Below are 12,190 nucleotides of genomic sequence, written 5' to 3' on the forward strand. Positions count from 1 at the left end.
TTCCCCTTCTCCCCCAAGACTCTGGCAACCACCAATCTATAATATTTCATGCTTCTATGAATTTCTCTGCTCTAGACATTTCACATAAATGGAATCCTGCATTATGTGAACTTTTGTGCCTGTTTTCATTTAATATTTCAAAATATTTTATCCGTGTTGTAGCACTTATCAGTACTCCTTTTTATTATCAAACAGCACTCCATTGTGTGGATATATCATATTGTGTTTATCCATTTACCAGTTGATGTATATTTGCGTTGTTTCCAATTTGGGGTTATTTTCTCATAAATTTTTTAGTTTATTTTCCAAATCAAATCCAAATAAACTCCATACATTGTAGCTATGTCCCTTGAGACTTTTTGATTAATGTGTTATTTATGTTTCCTCTTCATTTCTCCCTTTTATTCTCAAGAAACACAATTGTTTGTGCTATAGTTTTCCACTGCCTAGATCTGGCTTATTATATTCCTATAGTATCATTTAACATGTTCCTTTGTCTCCTGAATTTCTTGTAAATTAGTGATTAAATCTAGGAATGTGACCAGCCTCACATTTGTTTGTTTTGGCAAGAATACTTCACAGGTGGTACTGTCATCATATTTTTCAAATGTGTGATGACTGAAACTATATAAATGTTCCAGGTCCATATCATGCTTTTGTGGAAGCAATAGGCTAATATTTCAACTTAATTTCTAGTTCTTTCGTCATGAAGTTTTTATACTGTTGGTTTGTGTGGCTACAATAGGTCATTGGATAAACATCTTTGGCAAACTATAGGAGCATGACACTGTACTTGTCCCATACAGAAACTTCTGTCACTTTCCCACCGACGATACTACTACAAAAGAACTTCCTAAAGTTAATCACCATAAATCTGATATTTTACAACTTAAAATAAGTTCAAAGTTACCAAACTTAACACTGCATTTCCTCCATCACACTGATCTCTGGGAAACATCTATAATATACTTCATCCACAGAAGTACTCATCTATTCCTACGCTTTAATTCATGTCTCTAAGCTAATGTATTCATAAAACAGTATACCCAATCAGGTATAATCCGCCCAAAGTAGTAGTACAGACTTCGAAAGTCACTAAAAATCTAAACAGATCAGGGACGCCTAGGTGGCTCAGCAATTGAGTGTCTGCCTTCAGCTCAGGGCATGATCCTGGGGTCTTGGATCAAGTCCCACATCGGACTCCTTGCAGGGAGGCTGTTTCTCCCTCTGCCTATGTCTCTGCCTCTCTCTCAAGAATAAACAAACAAACAAAAAACAACAAAAAAACAAACTAAGCTTATCAAAGTCAGCGATTTCCTATATATTTGCTATCCTGAGGACTATAAGGCCTGATTTTAGCCCTTTTTTAAAAATTACCTTTTTTAAAAAAGTTACCTTTTCAAAAAAAAAAAAAAAAGGAAAAAAGGAAAAGTCACCTTTCCCTGCATGACTCATACTATAGGAGCAACACTGTGTACAATGGGACCTGTGATAATAGAGCCTTTAAGACAACTCTGAACTTAAGTATATTACAAAGGAGTTCGTTCTTATCTCCAAAATTTCAGTAAATAATTGAAGTAACAAGTTAGGGCAGGTTACCTTGAGCCCAAAATGCAAATACAAATTTAAGCTCATATTTAACTCTGAATGCCAACTATGCAAAAAATGCTTTGAAATATTTTTAAAGTCACCAAATTAACATAGTATTTGGTTTTAGAGTTTTAAAATTTTCTCACTTGTTTCCTTAAACCCCTGTACTGAATTAATAACAAATCCCTACTTAATAACTCTTCTCTCATAAACTTATTATGAAAGCATTACTCAATGTACTACTTCACACTTTTACAATTTTTATTTACAAAACTCTACCATAATTGAAAACAATCTCCACATGATTGCTAGTCTGACTCTTAAATTGTGTACTACAGGGTCCTCCTGTGAAGTAAATGAAAATAAAATACCTTAAAATGTCCCGTGCCTTCATTAGCACTGAAAAATGAAAGCAAAATTAATCAACATTTTAAACTATACATTAAATCATAGAACACAGAAAAATAACATGAATATAAATATTTGAGGAACATCAATTTAATTTTAGAACACCATCACCTAACCCTTTATGAAATTAAATGTAGTTGTCATTTCTGCCACCTACTGGTAAGGCAAAGGCAGTGTTATCCATTATTTTACACTACTTTCATACTTCCAGGAGTTAAAAGTCTATCTTTAATATTTAGATTTCCCCCACATGTTGCATTCTAACATTTTCCAATTTAAAGTAAAACTTCTTTCTATCATAATTAATGTTTTTTTTTCTTTGTAGTAACCCTTATAAGATAGATTTCTTATAAGAAGGCTGCTAGATATCTTATTTTACTCACAGCATACTGGGCATTATTTACTCAGTTTTCTCTTCACCTCAAAGTGCAAAGAGATTTCTTGATTAAATCAATTTTGTTTATGTCATGAGGAGACAAGGGGCACTAATTTTTGTTGAGTATCTACTATGAACCAGGCATTATATTAAGTCTTCATATGGGATGAATGTTTTTCATTTAGTCCTCATAACAGCCCTGCGTATCAGGTATTAGTATTTCCTTTCTATAGATGAGGAAAATTAAGCCCAGAGAGGTTTAACAACTTGCTTAAGGTCACAGAGTTATTAAAGTGATAAAGCTTCAAATTCAGGTGTACCTAGCATCAAAACCCCACATTCTGTCTTCCCTATCACGTTGTGTAGAGTAGGCCAGATCACAATTGCATCTACAGAATATTCATATAATACAAATAGAGAAATATATTAAAATGTAATATACAAGCTATATAAAAATATTACATTAACATAAATGTTATATATATATGGATATAAGAGAAACCTAAGATATATAATATAAGCTCAGAAGTATAAAATAAAATATCCTATTTGTTATAAGAATTATCTCTATAGAATCCATGATTCATGGTCATTGGGCTTCTGCTTAGGCACCTGAAGAGATAGCTGCTTATGTGCCAAGACAGTTCATTCCATTTGTGGGCCACTTTGTTAGAAATTGCTTGCTAACACTGAAGTAAGTATGTTTCTCCCTGTAAGTCACACTCACTAGTCCTAGTTTTGCCTTTTGGTACTCTTATTTACAAGACCCAATCTTTCTTTTATATGATAACCCTCTAAAGATCTGAAATGAACTTAAGGGGCTTATGATTGTGTTCTCTTCTTCAGACTAGTTTTGTTCCTTCCCTTACCACATATGACATGGTTTTCAAACCTTTTACTATTCTTGTTATACCTCATCTCTCTTAAAATGTAGTGTCCAGAGCTGAACATAAAACTTTAGTTGGATTAATAGGCATACAGTTGGATATCACCTCCTTGGTTCACTAAATACTACTGAGTTTAAGATTGCACAAAATTTTTGCTGTATCACACTTATCTCATGTGAGTCCATTTTCCTCACTAGGCACATGTACATAGTACAGCACTACAGACTACTTTAACTTTTATTTTTGAATGAGCCTGCATTATTTCAATGTTCATATATTGATAATAGTTTAAACATGGTAGGAATACCATAAATTGATACTTAGAACAATCCTGTTCGTTGCTATTATAAATTCCCAATTTAGAAACACAGAAACTGACGAGAGAAGTTCAGCTACATCCCAAGGATTATATACCTTGAGTTACTGAGACTCTTCAAAGTCTATGCTTTCTATACATACTGTACTGCCTGTCTGAAGCTATTTATTTTTATAATCTTCTACTTAATACACAGAAACTGAGGAAGAAAAAAAAGAACTACATGATTATCTAAAGGCATACCCAAATTAGGGGGGAAATCTAACTTCATATTTTAGTGTTTGAAAAATCACTGTTCACAGGCTGAACCTACCTCAGTTTTTTTGCTCCTCTAGCTTAAGTGCGGTCAATGGCTGGACCAAATTTGCTTCTGTACTTGCATCAGGTTAAAACTCACCTGCCACTTGTCCTGTCATGAAAGGGCTGCCTATGGGTTACCCTCAGTAGCCTGACTTTTGTGGTAACATCAGAGCTCTTCCATGTAGTTAACTCTGGGGACTGGGGACTTCAAACGGATTCTTTGCCTCTGGAAGCTTTCTTTCAAAAGAACTCCTTGCCACACTGGAAGCTTTCTTCCCCTCAACCAGTTGAAAATAGATAAAGGGCTATATTATTAGTAGACTACTCATCATAATCATCAACATAAAAGGTTCAATTCTTTCTTTTTACAGGTAGGGAAGCTGAACCTCTGAGAAGTTAAAAACTAAAAGTTCCATGAGGGCAAAGGCCATGGCTGACTTATTCAAACTGTATTCTCAACAACTAGCAGAATGTTGAGCTAGTATATATAGCAGGACTTTAGTAAACATCTTGTGAATAAACAAAAAGCAATTTGTTAATGTTTACAAAGCTAGATAACGGAGAAGCTAGGATTTAAACCTAGATTCTTTATTCCAAGTGAGAGCTCTTTTTTTTCTTTTTTTCTTTTTTGGAATAAGAACCAAGTTTTTTATTTGTTCATTTCTTGCAATGGAAATATTCCTTGATGACATCCTCGTCAGCCTGAGATTCTTTTGCCATAGTCCTTAACAACCACACATTGCAACCAACCACTTACGGGGTTTTCCCTGTCAGTTTTATAGAGGCCCACCCATTTCCCTAGTTTCATGCTGTCATCAACCTTAATTAGGTTGATCTGATGTTCAGCATAAAGGGCCTCCACCAACTTGACACACATAGGCTCATCACAGTTGGATGCAGGCACACAGATAGGCCTGGTGCTTGTCTAGGCTTTGGCAGCTTCGCAAATTCCACGTGCCAGGCCAGCACAGATGACAGTGGTCTTCTGCACCTCTTGTAAAGCAGTATTAATGTCTATTACACAATCCAGCAGCAATGCTTTCCTCGGCATGGCAGTGGGTTTCCGGTGGACCCGAATCAAGTCCACCTGAGTCTCAGCCTCCCTGAAACTCGCAACCAGGAAAGCACACGCGGGCTCTTTTTTCTACACCAGGGAATGTACTAATAATGTAATAAGTGTGGTAAGTGGTAATGACTGCTTTGAGTACTGTGGTCAAGTCTTGCTCATCAGAAAGCCTGCCATGATTAATTACTGATTTCTGCAGTGGGCAAAGGAAGAGGTAATGGTGGCATACTCCATACATATTTGCTATCTTTGCATCCCTGTCACTTTTCAAAATATGTATTATTAGCATTTTCTTATATGTCCTTCCAAGAATAGTCTGTGCAGGTATAACATGTATATGCACATATTTTCCACCACTCTCTTTAAAATAAATAGGCACACACTATGTATTCTCTTATTTTGGAGATTGTTCCATATCAGCACATACACCATTATATTAGCACATACGTGCTATATACCATTATTTAAACAGATCTCTTTTTGGACATCTAGATTGGAACACATTCCTTATCAGAAATTGCTGGTTTAAAGTTTGGGATTACATAGTTTCTGTTCATTCCTCCAAAGGGATTTTTATTTCATTATCAACCACTACTACATGGGATTTGTGTAGGCATGAGAAACATTTCTGGCCTCTTAAGGGTCCTTAATATCAGCTGAGAACATAGGGTGATATACATAAAGGGATAAATAGAGCATAAAGGGATAAATACAACAACATAGCACAAGTTAGATACTAAATAAGTGATATAGGGAACCTAAAATTATAAGGAGGAAATAGCTGAAAAGTAGAATAGTCATCAGTGACATAAAATGGAAAATCTAGATTTTCTAAAAAAGGCGTTTTAGTTTATTCTGAAAACTAAGTATTTTGAAAACTGTAGTTTGATACATGCCAACTCTGTTATCATGATAGTGTTTAACAATGTTGCACTATAATGGAGTATACCATATGCTACATACAATGTTTGAAAGAAGCAATGTATATGAATTGGAAAGATACCCAATACTTTAGAACACAATTTGGCAAAACCAAGCAAAGTTAAAAACAAACATATGCTAACACTCAGCAAATCTATACTCTTAGAGAACTATCTCACATATATACAAGGAGATATGTACACAAGTATTTAAAGCAACATTGTTTATAGTAACAAAAACACCTAGATATAAGCTAAATATTCAACAGTACAAGAAAAATTATGGTATACTTATTTTAAGGGAATACCAGGCAATGGTTAGCATGAATGAACTAGAGCTACACATTTTCACGTGGATGAATCACACAATGTTGAGTGAAAAAAGTTGGAAAAAAAAAAAAAAGCAAGTTGGAAAACAGTGATACCATTTAAAGTTTTTAAATGGACAAAAGCAATTCTACATATTGCTTAAGCATTGATACATGAGATAAACATATTTTTAAAACCATGGGAATGGCAATCATTATTTTTAGAACAGTGGTTATCAACCTCTAAGAAAAGGGGGAGTGAACCGGAAGAGGTAGCCAAAGGACTTCCGCTATGCTAGCGTGGGTTATTTCTTAAGCCAGGTGATGGTGATACAAGTGGTTGTAGTGCTATTCTTTAGATCTTTTTCTAAGTCTTAGATTTTTCATGATTAATTTTTAAAAGGATATCAGAAGAACTTGATTTTACCTGAGTTCAGGATGATTTCATAACGTTGGAACTTACCAAATTCTTTATTTTAAGGTTAAGAGGTATAGGTTTAGGATACTCACCCAATGAACTCTAGTAATAAAGACATATCAAGTTCAGGTGGAATACGAAACACTGATTCTAAGACTTTCTTAGATCTTCCTTTGCTTGAGGGAACTGGCTGTGGAACAGCTATTTAATAGCCAAAGAAAAAAGTTGAATTAGAATACAAATTTCACAAATTGAGATCTCTGAAAAATAATTACAGATATTATAACTACATTGACGATTTAAGAGATCATAAAGCACTCAATCTCCTTTTCTTTAATAACATTAACTAATCTGTCAAAGCCGGTGAAATTGCTCCTGGGGATCACTCCACAATGGAAGGTAGACAGACATATGTAGCTGGTTTACCAGGGCCACAGAGAGAGCTCATCATAACACAACAGATATACACACTACTATGTGCCAGGGTTCAGGGCTCATACTTAGCATTGTATATGCACATTCTCATTTAAGCCTTATTATAATCCCATAACAAAAGCATACTGCTACCTTTTTTTTTTTTTTACAGTTAAAACTATAAAGAAACTGAGATTACTGTTTAAGTGAGATTAGGCAATATATAGTAAGTGGAAGAACGAAGATTTAAACACACATTTATCTAACTTCTATACTGTGACATTACCATCATCACAAAAAATATTTGAACAGTTACTATGTTCCAGGCATCGTTTTAAGTGCTTTGCATTACTGAACGCATCCTTATAATAATTTCATGAAGTGCTATCACTATCCCTACTTTATAGATGAGGAAATTGAGACATTGAAGTAATTTGCCAAAGTCACACAGAAAGTAAAGTGGCAGAGGTAGGATCAAACTCAGAAAATCTAGCTCCAGAGCCTATACTCTTTAATTTTTATAAATAATTAAATTGGATTATACTACATCATTACCTTCATAATCTCTCTCTTTGATCATAAAATAACCAGCTATCACCAAAAAGAACCTCAAAGGGAGTAAATTTTATTGAGTTAGTATTCTTTAATCTATAAATACATTATGATATACACCCAAACTTACCAGGTTTAGGTACTTCTAGACCTCTTTCTTTATAGAAATCATGCATTTGCTTTTTTTCTCCTAAAAAATGATAAAACACAGACTAAATTACACTTAAAATGTAACTAGGAGAGTTAGCAGAGATGCTGGGATTCAAAACTATGTAATAAAACAAACTTACTTTCCTCTAGATTGATCACTAATTTGTACACTATGTCTTGTAATTGTCGATCCAACCTAATAAAAGGAAAGGATGGAGAATACCTCAGAATTCAGCAAAATGCATTTTGGTACAGAGTGAGAATGAATGATGCTCTTTGCAACTGTTTTGTCTTGGGAGTGGATAACTCCTTTTTCAGAGGTGAATTACTTTTAGGTAGCACTGGTTCTCACCTGAGATAACCTCAAGTAATTAATTGTATGTAATCATAGATTCTTGAATGGTTTGCTAAACTGTTCCACGTGTACTGGTCTTATTCCCTTGCAGAGACTGTATTTTGAACTTTTGTGCATCATCTGCAAAGCATTCTTCTATAAAGGTAATAAAAGTGTAATAGTATACGCTGAACAAATGAAAGCAATCCACTTTTATTTAGTATGTTTCTGCCCTTGGGAAACGGAGTATGAACTGAAAATTTGAAGGGAAAAAAAAAAAACCACAATGACCTATGACAAACAGGTTTTTCTAAAGAGGCCAGTCGTTTCAGGCATTAGTTTTAAAAAGCAGAGTTCTAAATATCCCCAAAACGACAAGCCTAAACTAGCCTCATTAACTTGACTGATGGAATTAAAATCCTCAAAAAGAGAGGCCTGTGCTTTTTTATTTTTTTGTTCCCAGCAGCTATCACAGTGCCTGGTACACAGTAAGTGTTCTGTATGTATTTTAGAGAATATGTAGTTCCCTTTTTGAAACAGGTCAAGAATTTATTCCCAACTACACAACTAGAAGCTTCCAGAAAAAGTGTATTTAAAAATACAATTTCTGGTTATATATTTCTCTTACCTTATGTTATAAAGAGGTTGTGTCTGATGTACTACTATGTTGCATTTTGGACATCTGTTGCTATAGTAAAAATGTCTTACAATGCAGCTTTTACAAACTGTTGAAAAAGAAAATGTTTAAATTAGGATGCTTTAAACCCATTTCAAAAACTGAATGAATGTATTTATTCGAAATATGAACTATATGCTTACACGTATGAAGACATTCCGTAATGGTAGTTGCGTCTATTAAGTAACCTTTGCAAATGGAACACAAGATGTATGGTGTCAGCTCAGAGAGATTAATCAGGCGCTGCAAATGCAATGGAAATAGTTTTAAAAACGCAGGTCCCTGCCTTCTCAAATTCTTAAAGCCATAATCCCCATATTTCATTATGAACAATGTGTCTTGCTTTGCAACACGGAAACATGTTACAGTACCTCCAACCTTTCAAAATCCTGCCGAAAGTTACAATAACACAATATAAACCAGTGTTTCAAAAAAAGATTTCATTCTTTCGGACATATCGTGTATTGCCTGATGAGGGGCGTCTCCCTTCACCAATTACTTACAAAATGGGCAAACTTTCCAGATACTCATGTTTACGCTTAATGTATCGATTCTGAGCGGCTAGGTGTTGCCCAGCTTGGTAAAAGATGCGCTCCCACATTAAAAAAACCAACCAACCAACCAACCAACCAACGAAACAAAAAAACCCTTCCCAACAAGAGGCTGAGGAGACGGGGAAGGGTTTTACCACCCTCTCAGCCTCCGTCAGAAATGGACTGGTTTTCCTGTCCGACTGTGAGCTCTCGCAAGGCAGGCGCCCTACACCGCTGGCGCCCACCCGCCTGGCATGACTGAATGATTATTTACAGAGGAACCGAGCGGGACTCGGGGAGCCTCAGTGGTCGGCAGGGAATCGGGCGCGGAGCGGCGGCGCCACATGCCTGGGCAGGTTGAGAGGGAGGGGTGAGGTGGCCGCCGAGCGCCCGGGGCTGCAGGGGCGAGCTGCCGACGCGGCCCGGCGCCGAGAGGGGAGGGCTGCCCGGGCCCCTCAGGCCCCTCAGGCCCCTCAGGCCCCTCAGGCTCCTCAGGCTCCTCAGGCCCCTCAGGCCCCGCTACCAATACCTCCTCCTCGTCCTCGGAGTCCGGCCGACCCCCCTCCAGCCTCAGCGAGAAGTGGCTCATCTCTTCCTCCTCCTCCTCCTCCTCTTCCTCCAGCTCCTCATCTTCTTCCAACTCGTCGTCCTCGTCCTCGAAGCGGCCCCTCAGGCGGCCCAGGCTGCGCTCCGGCTCCAACTCCGGGGGCCGGGAGCCCGAGCAGCCTGGAGCCCCCGCCTCGGGCAAGGGCGGCGGGCCCTCCTCACCCGCTGCGGGTGCCGGGGTGAGAGCAGGCGGGGAGACGGCAGGCGGGGGCGGCATGGCTCCAGCGCCCTCGGCCTTGCCGACGCCCGCGCTGCCGGCGGCCACCGAGACCCTCTCCATGCGGGGGGCAGAGACCCGGGGAGACGAACCCCGGCGGCTGGGTAGCGCGGGAGTTCTGCCTACCTGCCTGGGCTGCCAGTGCGCAGGCGCGGGAGACCTGCAGGGCCCGCTGGGAAATGTGGTTCACCGCCCCTCACCTAGACCTGGGCGGCGTGCGCCGAGCTGCTCTGCACGGAGGGCGGGGCTTGCGGGTCGCGTTTGGAAGAATCTCACCCAAGGCTGACCGTCTCTTTATTTCCTTTTTTTTTTTTTTTTTTTTTTTTAAGTAATCTCTGTACCCAAACTGGGGCTCGAACTTACAAACCTGAGATCAGAGTCTCGGGCTCTACCGGCTTAGCGAACCCGACACCCTTTACTCTCTTTTAAAAATGACAAGATTGGTACCGTTCCAAACAGCAGTATTCTGTCTGCATCAATTGATGCGCAGAACACTGAAATAGGTAATATAATGATGTCGTATTATGAACAATAATTTAAATTTGAGTAGCGATTGTGCATTTCTTTCATCCAAGATTATTTCCCTTAGGAAGTATGACGTCTATTTTGAAATACGTACGTTTATTTATTTGGAGGAATTAAATCTTGTATTGCCACAGGATGGAAATTTAATTGCCATTCGAAGACCATCCACGGGTCCTCATCACATAGAGGAAAGTCCACATAACTGGAAGTCTGCTGTAGCAGAAACAGACCTATTCACAAACGTCCACCCCCAACTCCAATTTTTTTTTAGGAAAGATATTTGGGGTTGGTGTATTTTATTCTTGCTGACGAACAGAGAGCCAGCTAATGTCAAGAAGCTTGCAAGCCACATTCAGAAAGGAGTCAAATGCTACTTTACAAAATAATGCTGAGGGAAAAATCACATTTGAAAGACAATGTGTGTTCGCTGAGTAAAATTAATGCTAATTTGGAGGATGCCTGGGTGGCTCAGCGAACTTAAGCGCCTCTGCCTTCCACACAGGTGATAATCCCAGGATCCTGGGATAGGAGGCCTGAATCAGTCTCCCAGCTCAGTGGGGAGCCTGCTTCTGCCTCTCCCCCAGCTCACGCGCTCTCTCTCAAATAAAAAAATCTTTTTTTTTTTTTTAAAGATTTATTTATTCAGAGAGAGCGAAAGAGAGGCAGAGACACAGGCAGAGAGAGAAGCAGGCTCCATGCAGGAAGCCCGACGTGGGACTCGATCCCGGGTCTCCAGGATCACACCCCAGGCTGCAGGCGGCGCTAAACCGCTGCGCCACCGGGGCTGCCCTCAAATAAAAAATCTTAAAAAAAAAAAAAAAAAAAAATTAATGCTAGGGATTCCTGGGTGGCTCAGTGGTTGAACATTTGCCTTTGGCTCACGGTGTGATCCCGGAGTTCTGGGATCGATTCCCACATTGGCTCCATACAGGGAGCCTGCTTCTCCCTCTGTCTGTGTCTTTGCCCCTCTCTCTGTCTCTCATAAATAAATAAAATAATCTTAAAAAATAAAAATAAAAATATTAAAGCTAACTTGGGAGTAGTATATATATATACTTCTTAGGGAATGGTGAGGAAGTCAAGTCACTATGCTTGTTTGGGGAAGACTTGAACCAGATTTGATGTGCCCCGTTGCTCCTGGACTAGGCTCTACCTCTCCCTCCGCAGTCCCCAAAGTCTGGTCAAACCTAAGATACTTAAATTTGCAAGATCCAAAAAGTGAAGAAAGGAAATGTCTCCTCCCACATGGAGGAATAGAGAGCCTCAAGGGAGGGGAATGGGAACTAGACCTAGGATATTCAAAGAGGACACTGAAGAGAGAGATTGAAAGAGACAGACACCTGAGATACTCTCCTTACCGGGCCCTAAAACTGTTAAGACCTTTCACATGATTACATTAGATAAAAGCACAGCTTCTAAGCTCTCAGCATTGTAAGAGCTACTTGATAAAAAAGAATTACTTGTATCATGAGCTTTAATTATTAAATTTTGAAATAGTATGATATGAAAATAATAACGTTTTATTTGATGTATAGTGTGATAGCGTCAAATATTGAGCATCCCTAAATTTTAAAAAATACAATCAAGGATTGCA

At 38.5% G+C, this 12,190-nt stretch overlaps 1 protein-coding gene and 1 pseudogene across 3 annotated transcripts in view; both read right to left on the bottom strand.

Annotated features, from left to right (window-relative positions):
* The window catches only part of PCGF6 (polycomb group ring finger 6), a 35,758-nt gene extending 25,507 nt beyond the window's left edge, over nt 1-10,251 (bottom strand). For 2 of the 3 annotated variants that reach the window (XM_025467081.3, XM_035707717.2), the window contains exons 1-7: nt 9,778-10,251; nt 8,859-8,958; nt 8,668-8,764; nt 7,846-7,901; nt 7,686-7,745; nt 6,682-6,790; nt 1,962-1,989 (exon numbers count right to left, since the gene is read on the bottom strand). In XM_025467081.3, the coding sequence (XP_025322866.1) occupies nt 1,962-1,989; nt 6,682-6,790; nt 7,686-7,745; nt 7,846-7,901; nt 8,668-8,764; nt 8,859-8,958; nt 9,778-10,134 (807 nt within the window). In that variant the 5' untranslated portion in view covers nt 10,135-10,251. The remainder of the gene's footprint in view (nt 1-1,961; nt 1,990-6,681; nt 6,791-7,685; nt 7,746-7,845; nt 7,902-8,667; nt 8,765-8,858; nt 8,959-9,777) is intronic. The other variant, XM_025467080.3, reaches the window with a different exon arrangement.
* On the bottom strand, nt 1,962-6,671 carry LOC112672270 (40S ribosomal protein S12-like; annotated as a pseudogene).
* Nucleotides 10,252-12,190: the final 1,939 nt, after the last annotated feature.

The sequence above is a fragment of the Canis lupus genome, chromosome 28 (genome assembly GCF_003254725.2).
Source record: "Canis lupus dingo isolate Sandy chromosome 28, ASM325472v2, whole genome shotgun sequence".
Lineage (NCBI taxonomy): Eukaryota > Metazoa > Chordata > Mammalia > Carnivora > Canidae > Canis > Canis lupus.